Genomic DNA, 16,984 nt, shown 5'->3' on the forward strand with positions numbered 1-16,984 from the left:
AGAGAGCCGGCGCTCGTCTTGTTCACATTGTCGCTGAGAACGTATGTCGTTTTCATTCATTGTTCTAAGTCCACATATAACAATTACCAGAACAATATGGAATAATTATTTATTTTAGTAAATAATTACTATAGTCAATAATTGTTATTTGTGCAAACTGCACTTTACACTTTGTGTTTAACTTTCACTATACTGTTGTAGTTTTTAGAACTTGCTATTCGTAGCTTGAAAGAAACACGTCTGCACTCGCCGACGTTCGAATTACGAATTGTAAGAATTATAAGAAGTTGACCATAATTTGTTTTTAGCGAGGAGTATCGAAATCATCACCGGGTAACGGTGCGCACGTCAACAAAAATTGTTGGCTATTCACGACTACAAACCACGCTCTGAGGGCTCTTGTCTTTGCATAACAAAAACGGGGATACTCGCCGCTGAAAAGTTATTTTTATTAAAATAGTGCAATTTTATTTCGAAAATAATGGTTCTGTGCGGAATACGTATCGTTACAGTCAATGGTGATCGGTATAGAGCCATGATTACTAACTTTTTCATTCCTGAATTGAACGACCATAATGTCCAGGAGCTGTGGTTCCAACAAGACGGCGCAACGTGTCACACAGCTCGTGCCACAATCGATTTATTGAAAGACACGTTTGGTGACCGATATACGGCCAAATATGTTGGAAAAAGTCATTGCAAATTGGACGTCCAGATTGGACTACATCCGAGCCAGCCGTGGCGGTCATATGCCAGAAATCATATTTAAAATGTAATGCCACAAGATTATCTTTCATGTCAATAAAATTCATGTCAATCGAATAATCCATCGTTGTTTTATTGCAATTTAAAGTTCTATACCTCTAAAAAAAACACCCTATATATGAATAAAATATATTGCCTTGACGAGGCTAACAATAAAAATATTTTCTTTTATAACGGACACTCTTTGGTTATCATTATTACAAAAATATACACATCTTATAAAAATAAAATTGGCACGAGAATATATATATATAAAAAAATACAGAAAAACACGGGAACATTTTAATCCGGAGCGATGAGATCTCGACGCGTTGGATCCTACACATACATTCGTGCACCAATAATTTGTAAACTTAACATTAACGTAATATACACAAACAGAAAAAGAATATACAGTAAGTAAAAGTCGTCTATCTAGACATACTTACTATATACATATATGCGTGTTTGTATGATTCTCAGATTACTTGAATTGTGCACTTGTTTGGAAAAGTCACTGCTGTTATTTTTGCCTTTGTTGATATCCTTTCAAACTACGTTTTTTTATCATGGGGGTCGATAGAGACTTCGCTCCTCTCGGCACTTTTCATTTGACCGAAGTTATTAGCGTTTTATGGCAGTCTTCACTTGAATCACGAGGATAAGGTCACGGAAAAAAAAGGATTCTCGGGAATTGAGTCCCGTTTACTGCTTCACGAGCTTTCGACTACCCGAAAGTTCGAGTCTTCCCGGATATTCACTTTCGGGTATTCACTTCGAGTCTTCCCGGGCATTCACTCCGAGTCTTCCCGGATATTCACTTTCGGGTATTCACTTCGAGTCTTCCCGGGTATTCACTCCGAGTTTTCCCGGGAATTCACCTGCGTATTCACTCGGGTATTGACTTACTGGTATTTACCCGGGTATTGACTATTTTATCGGTGGGACGCGGTCTTTTTATACAGGCTTAGAGCTTTTCTGAGCTAACGGTCTTTGATGCCAAGTGTTCCCACCTAGGGGCGATTCATCACTTAGCACAATGTGCATTTCTACATTTGTTGATTTTCTTTTGACTGGTTCATAGGTTACAATAAGCTCAAGTACCTCTTGCATAGAATATTTGCTCGCAGCCTCAAATCAGTCAGCTTCAACACAAATGTTTAGAGTATTGTGTTCGGTATTAATTTTATTTTTTTGCACTTGTAAACCATAAAAATTTAAAACAATTTTTGGGTGTAAACATAGCTGTTCTTCGATAATTAATAGCATATCAAGGAATTTAATTGGAACGACACAAAAATCTAGCATATATTCTCTTCATCAATCCGAATTGTCCAATTAGTTTCACTGCCTAATTAATTCACTACCAATTGAAACAGTATTGCAGATTTCCAGCTTCGACTTGCCAATATCACATATTCGTTTCTGTACATATTGTTGCTTATTGACACAAGGTCAGCCTGTGTCAAATTATCTGCTGCGTATTCCTTTTTTGCACCATCTTTTGGGCCCTTTTCGATAAAATCGAAACCAGTTAATTAATCTTCGCAGTCTTTGACGATTACTTCTGTCTCCTTCATTCTTGAACACAAACTTATGCAGTGCATCAATGCTCTCTTTCTTGCTTGAGCGTAAGCTAGGTCTTATGAAATTATTTAAACACACCATTTTACCACTACTTAACGTTCAAATTTTTTATTATTGTCATCAATGTTGTTTACTTTTGTTCAATACCGTTCACAATGGTATCTAAACGTTAAAATTTATTTATTTAATTCCGGATTTGTTCAGCGCCCAAATTTAATTATGAATGTCGGGTTTTTTATTAATGCTTTTACCTTTATTAGTATTTAAAGATCAATTAATTTAATTTGATTTATCTTATCGCTCTTGCAGCCACACAGTTAGAACGCACAACTTCCTTTTTCAACTAGGAAACAACAAATCTCCTGCCGTCGTGCAGAAACTCGCTCCCCTAGATTGTGCTCTTGCTCCTCGTTGTGTTTGCGAATTTGCCACATCGTTAATTCGCCACCTTCTTTATCTGTAGTCGTTGCTCTTTTCAATCTCGTTGTCGTCACGGTCATTGTCTAGGGATCGGCTATATTATACTTCTGGGGTTTAAGTAAACCAACATACGTTTATAGGCATATAAAAAATTGATATATAAATAAAAATACATATATGGACATTTACATATAAAGGCACCACCACACACCAGACAGGTGGGAAACGGTAATAGGGACACCGGAGTAAAACTAAGTGAAAAATGAGAACAGAAAATATATTCAACTACAGAAAACGCGATAGACAATTTGCTCGACTGGCGAACTTGTTACTCCTCTAGTGGGTTGCTCGAAAAAACTTACAAAATGCTGGCGTATCAATAGAAATTTACAAAATGAGCGTGCCCAAAAGGTTTTCAGCATTTCAATAGAAATTGGCAAATCCAATAATAAAATAAAAAATATATATCAAAAGATATGTCAAAAGTGTGAACTGAAAACTGTAGTCATATTGATCAAAAATATTTATACTTTATAGGGTCGGAAACGTTTCTTCTTCCTGTTGTACTATGTAACGACAATAAATTATTTCTTAACAGAAAAATGTATACTATGTATATTATATGTAACTACGTTTATACTTTGTACTCTTTATGGCAATAAACGCTTACTTAATTTGGAAACCATAAAATCCATCTTAACAGAAAGCCAGACGTTTTTAATACTTTTCGAACTTTATGCTCTTCCATATTTTCAACCCGTTTTAACCTTGCGGTATCAAAAATCTTCAGGTACTACTAAAAGTGTACTTAATACTAATTAATTTCATAGTAAACAAAAAACTGATATTTTTTTAAAGACTTTTCTTAGCGCCTAAGGACGTTTTTACAATCCAGCCAAAATTGGGATCAAGTTTAAGATCCCTGCGACCTACCTGTTTCTGCTTTAATATTCGCAGATGGTATTAAACTGTGTATGTCAATAATAAAATTGCCTGACTTATTTTCTTGCCTTTAACTTGATTTTGATTATCTACAAATCTGCTGCAAACTTAATACCCTATACCTAAATAAACTATACTAAATGTAACGTTATGTTTCTTTTTGTAATATTCTTATTATATTAACAACAATATAGCTTAACGCATTTTTATTTTATCATAAACTTCGTTTTAAAAATCATATGCCCACTATTTAAAACAAAGCTAGATGCCTAGTGTGTCAAGTTCGTCTATCGTATGTTCGTGTAGGCTAAACTCTATAAAAATGTTTTAAAGTACGTTTAACCGTCGACCTTGCTTTTGGAATATTATATAAACTTATATATCTTATTTTACCACACTAAGCTTGTAAAATATGGCCATTTTGATCAAACGTCGGGCCTGTCGTCGTGTTAGGTTCTTGCAGAAATTGGTTAATGGTGTTATCGACTCAACATGTACTTACCATTCGATCGTTAAAAAGTTCCCCTTAATGATATTGGTAATAGAAGAAACATACCAATATTTATTTGAAAGAAATCCGACTGAAAAAGTGCCTTTCCCCAATTAATCTATGATCTGAATGATATATACAGATGTGATGCCAGTAAAATGTATAAGAAATTAATTATAGCATTATTTAACTGCTTTTATTATTTTGTTTAGATAAGCTTCCAAAAATTTCGTCTTGAATTTGTGAAAGATTCTAATGGAAGACTCGTCAATCTCCTTATCAATCCTTGGCACTGTTGCGTGACGTTAGGGGCAAAGGTTCTGTAACATGCAGCAAACATGTATGATTTTACACACAAAGTAAGCATCATAGGGTAGATTTTTTTGAAGGCAAGGTCTTTAGTAGACAACAACATTCGTGGTTTATAGTTTACACAGTTTGCACAAACGATTCCAAAGCATATTCGGAATCTGTCAAGTCATAAAGTAATAGTAGTGAAAATCCTGGGAGAGTTTTCCCCAAGTGAAAACTATTAAAATGCGACTCTGATCTTGCAGCCTAGCTGGGGATTTTCCAATGTAAAGTCAGCGGTTGCAATTAGTCTTAAAATTTATTGCGCTTGCGCAGCTTCACGATTCTATGCTTACGAAACGACTGCTCACACGAGCCATACCAAATGTTTCTCTAAACTAAAGCTTGTCAGTAGAAGAGTAATCCAATGAGCCGAACTACAAATTACGCTCGTATGTAAGCTCCGCTATGTTAACATTTCTTATCTAAGTTTACAAATCGCTTTAACCATGTGGTCGCTGCTAATTAATAAGAAGTTTGTGGATGGACAATGACGTTTAATGACGCCTCCAAATCGAAATTTCTAAGTATGATCTACTTTTGACATTGCAATGTGAATAAAAATTGCAATATTTATCTCTTCAGTTCCCAGTGACTGTAATGATGCATAAAGAGCAGATATTTCATCAATAAGAGACCTCAAACCTGATGCAGAGGGCTTTTGTAAATGAGGGATGTCAAATAATTGTGGAATCGTGTCGATAAAAATCAAACATTTATTATCAAAAACGTTCTTTAAATGCAGGGTGTTATATATTTATTTCGTCCTCCCAAACAGTTACAGTGTCGAGCGGCACGTGCATATCAGGAAATTGTTGACCCAGGAGCTTAAGGTTAATGACCACAGACAGCGCCGTCTGTTTGCATTACAGCAGTTGGAAGATGAAGCCGATCTTTGCAAAAAATTCATCTTCAGCGACGCGGCGCAAGAAAAATTACCGTATTTGGAACGAGAGCAATCCACACGAGGTTCACCAAGTGGCAATGCACATGTAGAAAGTGACTGTTTGGTGCGGATGGCCTCGTATTTTTTCGAAAACTATAATGGTGTGGCCGTCACCGTCAATGGTGAGCGATAACGCTCGATGATAACCAACTTTGTTCGGCCTGAATTGAATGGACAACATGGGGTTTTAACAGGACGGCGCTACGTGCTACACAGCACACGCTTCGATGGATGTTCTGCACGAGCAATTTCTGGGCATGGTTATCTCGTGCAGAGCCGATGTGAACTGGCCACCGAAATCGATTTGACTTCGCTGGAATTTTCTTGTGGGGTTTTCTTAATTCGCAGGTCTATGCCAAAATCGACATAACCACGCCATCGATCAAATACAGCCCAATATGTGCGCCACAGTCATTGAAAATTGGACCTTTCGTGAGGGCGCTACTAATCGAAGCCATGGCGGTCATTTGAATGAAGTCATATTCACTACATAATGGGGTCGATGGACCTTTCAAATAAAAAATTTGGCAAATATCTCTCCTAAATGTATTTTTTGTAATTTCATATATTTAGCGCCCCAACTCCTTATGGGTTATTGCAAAACTTCTGAATCCTTTATAGTAATTATCTAGTTCTTATTGGTTTGCAATCCTAATAATCACTTCTACTGCACGATTAACCGATATAAAATGAAAAGTCTCCTGGTTTTTATATAAAGAAGTATGTGTAAGGAAGTCTTATAATATTGTTTTGTTAAACTATTAATTTAAATTCTCACGGGAAAAATTCAAATATTTTTAGGTTTTATGCTTATCCCCTACGTACGAGTTGGCCATTCAAACTGGAGAAGTGGCTGCACGAATGGGACAATTCTGTCCGGAAATAAAGCTGAGATTTGCGGTCCGTGGTGAAGAGGGTATGTTCTTTTACCATATTACAAATATATAAATTATTTTATTTTTCGTTTAACTTTAAAGTTAATCGCAGTAAAAAAATTGAGGAACACATTTTGATTGGCACCCCTGGAAAACTTTTGGATTGGGGAATAAAATTTCGTTTATTTGATATGAAGAAAGTAATCGTTTTTGTATTGGATGAAGCAGATGTAATGATAGCCACCCAAGGTCATCATGATCAATGCATTCGAATACACAAGTATGTATAATGTTATAATGTTTACCAAAACGACCTTCTTGTCTTGTTTTTTTAACTTCGTAGACTTAAAAAGTGATTTGTTTAAGAGTAACATGGCTATTATATAAAAATTGTCTTGGTTTATTTTTTTTGTATCATACAAACAAGTAACAATCGCACCATTTGTTTACTGTTTTCATAATAAACTTGGATTAAATGTTTCAGTTTTTCCCTAGCCCTAAAGAAACCCCTAACCTAAAGAAGTTATCATAAACTTAGTATCACTATATCGTCTCTGCACACTATTCTGGTAAGATGTGTAACAATGTGGACAGCCCTCCAATTACCGTGCAAATTTTACGCTATAGTGAAGTTCCTCGATGATCAGATACCCGTTACTTAGCCCGTGGGAGTACGAACGAGAATGTTCAACATTCTTTTGAGATATCGATAGAAATTGGCGAAAAAAAATATTAAAAACCAACAAATTTTTAAAGGTGTGGGAGTTGTGGGCGTTGGAGTAGGCCAACATTTTTTTAGTATATCGATATAAATTTACAAGACTAATAAAAATATGTTGTAACAAACTGATTTCTTAGTTTCTGCTCGCTACGAATTGCAACGGCTAGCTCAGAGAGTTTGTTTGCTCGTCCCATCAAATTTATGATTTGTGTGATTGCCCGACCAAAGAGAAGACAGAGTTTCAGATTTAAATCACCTTTATTCAGTGACGCTTGATAAAAAGAATCTCGTGATCCTCTCCTTCGGATGCGCGTCGTCGCTCCTTCGTCGTCCTTCTTGGCTGGTTCCGCGTTGCTCTTGACGGCGTGACCGGGGCTTAGGATGTTATGGGGACGGGGTGTATCGTCCGTAAGATCAGCTAAAGCTTCTCCCCGAACCACCTTTGCCGCCCAAAGACTCCACCGTCCCTTCTTGCGTAAGACAGGCACTCGTCGCCCTTGCCACAGGACCAGCCTGCGGGCTCGGCCGGGGATTAGAATGTTATGGGGCAGGGTGTATCGTCCGTAAGATCAGCTAAAGCTTTCCCCCGAACCACCTTTGCGACCACTGACTCCACCGTCCCTTTCTGACCACGCCAGGTGTTCGCTTGTCCTTGCTTGCGGAGATCCTCTTTGGATGTTCGCTTCGACGCACTTGTACTTTCACTTGCTCGCGTCACTGTGTAGCTCTCCAGGCACCGTTCCATATCGGATGTCTGCCCGTGTGACACTCCAGTTACATTCTTATGGAATGTCTGTGTACTCCGCGTACTGTTCCCGATCGACTGTGTGGCTGTATGGCTCTCCGCGCACTTCTCATTGACTGTCTGTCTGTATGGCACTTTCTTCATTGACTGTCCCGAGCCCGCGGGAATCCCGTTATTTCCCTTTTCGCGCACGGCTCACTCGGGTACAAGGCCCAACTCATTTCCCGTTAGTTCACGGTGTGTCGTCTTTGTGCTTATACCGTTACCGTACGACCTTTGCGCCCTTGGTCCAAGGTCCAGCGCGGTAACGTTAGTTCACGGTCTCTCCGCTTTGCCGGGGTCCAAGGTCCATTGTTTACCGTTTGACCTGACCGCCCTTCACTTTTCTCGCATTCCAGCCGTCTTCGCTGTTGCCATGCCGATCTCCTACACCCGGATTTGTGGGGAGCTTTAAGACTCCTCACATCTCCCCCTTTCTTCGGAACTTTTTTAAAAGGCTGTTCCCGGCGGTCCTCCGGTTTAGTGTCTCCTCGCATAGGCAGCTTCCTCGTTCTCCTCTCGTCGACCCCGCGCCCTTCGTTCTCAGCCTGGCAGTCGCAGCCTATTAGGCCCCGTCGTTCAGCGTCTTGACTTGGCGTCTCGAACATCCTTGCGCCTTCCTGATCGCAGCCTTGGCGTCTCAGCCTCTTTGACCGAGTCGATCTGGCCATGTCCGTCTGTCTGTCCGTCCGTATGAACGTCGAGATCTCAGGAACTACAAAAGCTAGAAAGTTGAGATTAAGCATACTGACTCCAGAGACAGACGCAGCGCAAGTTTGTCGATTCATGCTGCCACGCCCACTCTTACGCCCACAAACCGCCCAAAACTGCCACGCCCACACTTTTGAAAAATGTTTTGATATTTTTTTATTTTTATATTGGTCTTGTAAATTTCTATTGATTTGCCAAAAAACTTTTTGCCACGCCCACTCTAACGCCCACCAACCGCCCAAAGCTGCCATTTGCGCAGCCATTTGCGCGTCGTTGAATGCACCACTGCCGGTGCGACGAATTCAAACGGTCGTCAGGATATTTCGGGGTCAGAACTTGGAAACATTACAAAATTTTTTTTAACTTAATTTTAAGATTTGACTATGGCATGACACAACCTTTTTTAAAAATTTGAAAATTTTGCAGCTATTTGAACAAAAAGTTTAATTTTTTGACCATGTTTTCCAATCTAAAAAAGACTATAAAAAGTCGAAAAAAAATGTTTTCATAAAAGCTGGTGTCATGCCAGAGCCAGATGTTTTGTGATTTCATTTGCTGCCTGGGAAAGTGCCTTATATTTAGCCTCCATGCTAACTATAACATGTATTTTTTGAACCGTTGTATTAATTTTCCAACTGTTCTATGGTTAAACGGCCCTAATAATTTATTCGCTGGGTTGGTAGGTCCTTTTGCCGGAGACGGTAACGGCTGCTGAGCTGGATTAGACATCTCGCTAGGTGGTTGGGGTGCGTGTACAGCTTGCTATGGTATTTTTCCTTAAGTTCCGTGATTGCAATGGTAACTGATGGGATATTTAAGTCTCTTTGGATGTTTCCACTCCGAACGTACCACGGTGCCCCAGTGATGGTTCTCAGAATCTTTGATTGTGCTCGCTGTATGATCTCAATATTGCTATGGCTGGCATTGCCCCATAACTGTGAGCCATAGGTCCAGATATGTTTCAATGTAGAATTGTAGAGTAAGACCTTGTGATCTAGGCTGAGCGGAGAACCAGAGTTGATAAGCCAGTGTAAGTTGTTGGCTTTGAGTTTAAGTTGGGTTTTTTTGTCCTCAATGTGCCTGCGCCATGTGAGTCTTCTGTCAAGGTGTACTCCTAGGTGCACTACCTCATCTGCTTTCGGGAGTGGTATGTTGTTCAACAAGAGCGGTGGGCAGTCTTTTCTGTTTAGCGTAAACGTCACGTGCTTGCATTTTTGCTCGTTTACTTTTATTCGCCAGTCAGAGAGCCACTTCTCAACGTTGATGAGGTGCATTGCCAGCTGTGCTGTAGCTTGGATAGGGGGCCTTCAACGGCTAAGGATAGCTGTATCGTCAGCAAATGTGGATACCGTTAAGCGACTATTTGTAGGGATGTCGGCTGTATAGATGAGGTATAAGGTTGGCCCAAGAACGCTGCCTTGGGGGACTCCAGCCTCAATTGTATGATCAGTGGAAGTGGCAGTGTTGCACCGCACTGCAAACATTCTGTCATAGAGGTAATACTTTAGAAGTTTGTGTGTGCTTTCGGGTAGGGCTGTTTTAATTTTAAACATAAAGCCGTCGAGACAGACTCTGTCGAATGCTTGGGATACGTCTAAAAATACTGCTGTACAGTATTCGCGATGTTCAAATGCAGTTCTTATTTCCGTTGTAATACGATTTACCTGTTCAATGGTTCCGTGGCTTTCGCGGAATCCAAATTGATGGGCTGGGATTATGTTGTGGTATCTCAGATGTAGATTAAGTCGGATCAGCAGGCATTTTTCGAATAGTTTCGAAATGCATGAGAGTAGACATATTGGTCTGTAAGATGAAGGGACTGTGTGGTCCTATGATAATCGACCTCTTCCATCGTTGTGGAAAGTAACCAAGTTTGGTGATGGCATTAAGAGCTGTGGCAGCTGGATGATCATTTCCGGTGTTATAAGGTCGCAGCCGGCGGATTTTTTCGGGCTGAGATTGTCTTTGATAATTTTAGTTACTTCTTTTGGACGAAACACAATTGGGGTGTGTTGCTGGTGGCAGTTTACGGGTTAGGACGGTAGCGCGAATGTGCTAGTAGCCTGGTTTGGCGTGAACACATTTTGTAGGTGAGCGGCAAATGTGGTGGCTCTGTCTGCACGGTTCCAGCAGCCTGCGGAATTCCTTATCGGCAAAACGGTTTCAGTCGGTGGGCGAAGAATACTACTGCAGTATACGGCCGCTAGTGTGAGGAGAATGTTGTCCTCCAGCTGAATGTTGATAGTGGTGCTTCATACGGTTCCTTATGAGTATGGCGGTGCCACCGTGTGCTTTTCCGTCGGGATGATTTGTACCATAGAAATGGTAGTCTCTTATTTGAAAATTGTATTTGCTTGTGAGATGAGTTTCCGAAAGAAGCATTACGTCGATGTGCTTCTCATGTAGGAATTGAGCTAGCTCAAGCTTGCGCTGTGAAACGCCATTAGCGTTCCACGTAGCTATGAGTAAGGTAGCCATTATTTATTTGATTGTTGGGCTACAAGCATTTTTATCAAAAGGTTTTGATTACGCATCATGTCTTTTGGTGGTCTTTTGGTGTCTAATTTTGTGTGCACTTCATGTGGGGTTCGAGAATTTTGGGTTGGAAGCGTCATACCTGATTTTAAAACGTTTGCAAATGTTATCTTGTTAGTGTTGGATGTAGGCCAGGGAGGATTTGGATTTATGATTTGTTTCTGATGGTGTCAGCGTAGCTGTTCCTTGGTGTGTCCGCGCCGTGTTCATTCTTTTGTGAAGACGGATTTTCAGCTCTTTGTAGATTGGACAGCCTCTGTAGTTTGCTGTGTGATTGCCCCCACAGTTATTGCATTTTTTCTCGCATCCATTTTCTTTGTTAGTTTGACAGTGCTTGGAGTCGTGGAGATCTCCACAGACTACGCACACCGGGCGAAGTGTACAATACGACCTCGTGTGGCCATACTCTTGTCAGTTTGTACATTGTACAGGAGCGTTACGTTTGTGCGGCTCATCTACTGTGCTCCTACGGTGCAGAAGGAGCTGGAGTTTGTAAACTGGGTGAACCTCGTTTTTTCTAGGAGGCTTGTTTTCTGGTTCAAGCTCAATCTTGAAGAGTGGCTGGGGCTGCCTGTTTCTGTTTTTGATATTGAACACGCTTTTGGCGTAAAATCCCTTTTCCTTTAGCGCCTCAGTTATCTCTTCGGGCGTAACATCAGACTCAATGCCCTTCCGTACTACTTGCAGGCCCTTGCTGCTTTTAAGCTGGTAGGCCAATCAAAGCATTTACAAAACCGCTCGGCTCTTCTCGCGGATGTATATTGGCGGAGGCTTTGTTTTCTTCGGTTCGATATCATCGGATCCCAGCGGCACGTCCTCAGCGGTATCTGCCAGCAAGGCAAATCTGTTGGTATTTTCGGGGGCTACATTGTTGATCAAGGTAGAGTTGTCGCGTGTATTTTACGGCTTGTTGTCCAAATATGAATTTTCCGGGCTGAGCTTTCGCATTATTGTAATGTAGCGGTCCATTCCAGTCTGCCAGGTCGACCCAGCTTTTTTGTTTACGTTTTCTTTTTGTTTTGCTGGTAGTGCAGCAGAACCGTTTATTGCTTGCGGTTTTGCTTTCGCTGACTCAGTCAGAGCGTGAGCGGGTGTAGCCGATGACGAGATAGAGCGGGCTGTCGGTATATCTCCAGCTGTTGTTGTTGGAGGTAGCGAGGCTTCTGTCGGAGCTAAGAGAGCAAGAGCGCGCTCTTTCTTGATTTGTTGGTAAAAGATTTGATTTGTTGGTTGTCGGTGAGACGGAGAAGTACGCGTTGTTGCGTTGAACTGAGAGCCGGCGTTCGTCTTGCTCACGCTGACGCTGAGAGCGAGTGTCGTTCTGACTCATAGTTTTATTATTTACGATAACAAATCACTATATATATTTAAGCGATCTTGCATCGCATAGAGCGTCTCTTTCGCTTTCGGATTATTTATTTAGTTTATTTTATTAGGCATTCACTTCACTCAAAATAACTGATTTTGTGCGGAGCTCGATAATTACACGTCTTCACGCGTCGCCGATCGAACGGATCGAACACACCCAAATAAAGAAGAAGAAATAAATGTGGATAGGGCACGCTCTCAGGAGAAGCCCTAGTAGCATGGCACTGGAATGGAAGGCCAAGAGCAACATGGAGAAGAACCGCTCAACAAGAACTTGCCCAAATAAACATCACATGGGAAAATGCTAAACAGACAGCACAAAACAGAGTTAGATGAAAGGCTATCGTAGAAGCCCTAAGTTCCCGAGAGGAATAAGAAGGAATTAAAAAAAAATAAATAAAAAAAAAGGGGTCATTTCAGGAGGAGTTCCCCGGCAAGAGAAAAAAAAATCAAATTTAAGTCGTTATAATTATTCACTGATTTACTTTAAGCTATGACTATTTTTTTTTTTTTTTTTTTTTTTTTTTTATTACAAATACGGCAGGAAAATAAAATCTTCAAAAGATACCATCCACCGTCCGTGAATGGCATGCACGATTCATAACTCTTCAAGTAGAGTTACGCCTACGTACTAAACAAAAACCTCCGAACGCTCTCCAGTCCTTGCTACGCTCACCGGGACTTCCAGTCAAGGTATTACTTCGGTGAGCAGGATGTGGTGCCAGATCGCAACCCCACTTTTGTTGCGTTGCTGCGAAACGCTCCTTCGCTAACTCTTTAGTCGCCTTTTACGACAAGCCGAGCCCGCTGAGGTGGTATTCTTGCCCCGCCACCACACGGGGGTGCTCTTTATCCAACGGGTCTGCTGGCCGTCTCATCGATGCGAACTCGTTTCATCATGCCGATGATAATGCCATGGGCCCTTACCCACACGGTTTTGTCCGCCAGCATTGTGCGCATTAAGTTCCTCGGGCTGAGCGGAGATCCAGCAAGAGTCTCCAGTATCTCTCTCTCTGTACGGAACCTTACACAGTGCAGCAGGATATGTTCCGCTGTTTCGGCTGAGTCGCTACAGAACAGGCACAGGGCTGAGTCAACATGGCGAAACCTGAAGAGGTAACCCCGGAAGCAGCCGTGATCGGTGAGAAATTGCGTCAAGTGATAGTCCACCTCCTTGTGTTCGCATCCTGCCCATTCAACTAGATCTGGGATCAGTTGGTAGGTCCATCTCCCTTGTTGCGAATCATGCCACCTAGTCTGCCACACTCCATGCAGCCAGTCTGTGATCTCTTCTCCGGAAATACCTTCTCGCTTTAGGTATTGAGCCTCAATCTCTAGATCGATCGGCCGCATCTGACGAGATTGTTCTGAATCCTCGGATCAGTCTAAGGGCCAGAGTCCGTGATACTGCACGCGCGTTGTCCAAGTACGTCACTTTATTTGTGACACTCCTTCAGATAGGGCTGCGTATAGAAGCGAAGATTTCGCGACCGCCACGAGCAGCCTTCTGGCCGGCATCCTGGGTCCGCCTATATTTGGCATGAGTCTTGCCAGTGCTGCTGCTGTCATCGCTGCCTTCCTGCTGGCGTATCTCGCATGCTCCTTGAATGACAGTCTGTGGTCTACAATAACTCCCAGGTACTTAAGGAATCCAGCTGACTCTATTTGGGCGTCTTTGACCGAGACCCGTATACTCTCGACGGCTTTTCTGCTGCTCAACAACACCACTTCGGACTTGTGCGCAGCAATACTTAGACCGGCGTTTTCCAGCCAGCTAATAGTTGTGCTAATCGCTGCATTGCTCCTGTCCTGTAACTCCGGTATTGTTTTGGCAACCGCTGCAACTGCCACGTCGTCTGCAAAGCAGAGTAGCTCCACTCCTGTGGGCTTGCTAATGGACAATAACCCGTCGTACATTATGTTCCACAGGATTGGTCCAAGGACCGACCCTTGTGGGACACCTGCAGAGACGTGGTGATTTCTTGGCCCGGCGTCAGTATCGTACCAAAGTATACGGTCCCTGAAGTAGCTGCCAATGATGATCCTGAGGTATCGAGGAATACCCATGTTGCGCATGGCCCCGAGGATTTTTGGCCATCCAGCCGTGTTAAACGCATTTTTTACATCAAGCGTGATGATGGCGCAATACTTCTTGGTGCCACCTAGCCATCGGTCTCCATCAAGGGCGGACTTGGCCAGATCTCTTAAGGCAGTGAGAGCGTCGAGGGTGCTTTTACCTTTCCGGAAACCATACTGGTGCCTTTGTAGGCCATCGGGGCTCTCAGTGAACACCTCAATGCGTGCGTATATGATGCGTTCGAAGAGCTTTCCCACGATGTCCAGCAGGCAAAGTGGGCGGAAACTGCCTGCAGCGTTGGTAGGACCCTTTCCTTTCGGCAGCAGTACCAGCTTCATGTTCTTCCAGCGGGATGGGAAGACACCATCAATCAGGCACTGTTGGAAGGTGTCCCTGAAGATTTCTGGCCTAGCATTTGCGGCAGCCATAACTACGACACCTGGGATGCCATCGAGACCAGGGGCTTTGTTGGGCTTTATCCTTTTTGCCGCTTCGATGACCTCACTTGCAGTGACACCCGGGAAATCCGGGGCAGGGATTTCTTGCGCGGGTTGCCATAGGGTATCCTGATTTGGAAATAGCTCTTGCACGATGGTTGACAGTAGGGCTGGGTCCTGTGGAGTACCACCTTCAGCGGCTTTCAGCTTGTTGCTAACCATTTTGTAGGCGATTCCCCAGGGGTCTTCGTCGACACTTGCCAGCAATTCTTTAAAAGCATTTGCTTTCGCAGCAGCTATGCCGTTTCTAAGATCTGCACGTTTCGATCTAAAAGCCTCGTGAGGTTCCGCGTGCTGAGGAAATCCTCTGGCTCGTTGCGCCTGTCTCCTTGCCCTGAAGCATTCCGAGCGTAGGTGGTTGAGGGAGCCGTTCCACCAGTAGACCGGAGGTTTGCGTTTGCCATTTTTTTTCTTTCGCGGCATCGCTGCATCGCAAGCAGCTTCCAGCATCTTCATGAGCGACGCCACCATGGATTCCGCATGCCCAGTTGTTTGCTCCATTTGCTCGATGCTAAAGGCCAGCATGTCCTTGTCCAGCTTTCTGATGTCCCATGCTTGCCCAAGGGTGCTCCTTGCATGTCGTTGTGCGATGCACGACGAGCGGGCGCTGAATGTGATTAGGGCATGATCGATCAGAGTTACGTCCTCCTGAACCATCCAATTTGCTGTGGAGGCTAGACTTCGGTTAACAAAGGTGACGTCGATGAATGATGTACCTCTGTCGTTGTTAAACGTGGGCTTGCCACCATCGTTCAGCAGCACCAGATCCAGCTGGTTCATGGCATCGATAACGGCCCTACCTCAGGGGTTAGATGTCCGGCTTCCCCATTCTATTGCCCAGGCGTTGAAGTCACCTGCAATGACTGCCGGCTTGCGCCCTCTAGCGTGGTGTATCAGGTTGTCTAAGAAGTCCTCGAACAGGTCCGGGCTGTCACTTGGCGGGGCATAGCAGCTGTATAAGTGGACACCCTTCACTTTAGCGTACGCAATGCCGCGCATTGGCACACTTTCCTGGTCCTCTATGTAGAGGTTTCTGCAGCATATGACTGCCGCCTTACGGGTAGAGTCGAAAAGAGCTTCTGCATTTTCCACTCCAGGGACGTACGGTTCGCTTAGTAGCATGACGTCAGCATTGCGCTCTATCGCTGTTTGTGACAGAAGGCTCTGTGCAGCTGCGCAGTGATTAACATTAAGCTGTAGTATGTTAATCATGGATGCAGCGTCTTAAGGCTCCTTTTGTTGTGCTCGCTTTAAAGGTAGGGCATGTAGAGCTACCTGTCGGGTGGTTCCTGTCTGTGTCGCTGTTGCAGATCAGGCAATTCGGCGGGTTGACACAGCCTTTCGCTTTGTGGCCTTGTTCGCCGCACCGGTGACAGCAGTCCGAGCTCCTTGCAGTTGAGTGCCCTGTGGCCGTAGCCCAGGCACTTATAGCATCTTATGGGGCGTGTGTCCTGGATGATGCGACAGCGAGACCAGCCAACATTTACTGACCCCTTATTCAGGACGCCAATTGCGTCGTTAACGCTGAACGTAATCGTCGCCACTTGGGTCCCATCTCTCATTTTGCGCAACCCACGCACATCTTCTGGATTCAGCTGGATCCCTTCGAATTGGGAGGCCATACAGCTATAAAGCTCCATTGCAGTCGTCGCCTCATCCATGCCACTGCAGGTTAACGCCATTCTCCGCGCGCCCGTGCGGACCGCAGCCATTTCCCGAAGGGATTCTTCGATAGCTCCCCTGTATTCGGACATGCTTGCAGCAGCTTTCCCCTCCACTTCGAGCAACAGCTCTCCTTGTTGGGTCCTCCTGATTTTTTTAACGTGGCTGCCCAGTTCTGACAGGCACGGGTCTGCTTTAAGTTTACGGAGCATGTCCGTGTACGAGGCCTCTCCAGTCTTCTTGATTATGATGGCCTCCGGTTTTTTCCGTAGTC

The 16,984-nt window shown here is 43.3% G+C and overlaps 1 protein-coding gene across 4 annotated transcripts in view; it reads left to right on the plus strand.

Moving 5' to 3' along the window:
- LOC120457591 (DEAD-box helicase Dbp80) overlaps window positions 1-16,984 on the plus strand; it is a 195,776-nt gene that overhangs the window by 35,717 nt on the left and 143,075 nt on the right. For all 4 annotated transcript variants that reach the window (XR_005617035.1, XM_039645101.2, XM_039645102.1 and 1 more), the window contains exons 5-6: window positions 6,282-6,396; window positions 6,458-6,635. Coding sequence is in view for 3 of the 4 variants with exons in the window: in XM_039645101.2 (XP_039501035.1) it covers window positions 6,282-6,396; window positions 6,458-6,635 (293 nt within the window). In the remaining variant the exon portion in view is untranslated. The remainder of the gene's footprint in view (window positions 1-6,281; window positions 6,397-6,457; window positions 6,636-16,984) is intronic.

Source organism: Drosophila santomea, unplaced genomic scaffold, assembly GCF_016746245.2.
Source record: "Drosophila santomea strain STO CAGO 1482 unplaced genomic scaffold, Prin_Dsan_1.1 Segkk5_quiver_pilon_scaf, whole genome shotgun sequence".
NCBI classification, from domain to species: Eukaryota; Metazoa; Arthropoda; class Insecta; order Diptera; family Drosophilidae; genus Drosophila; species Drosophila santomea.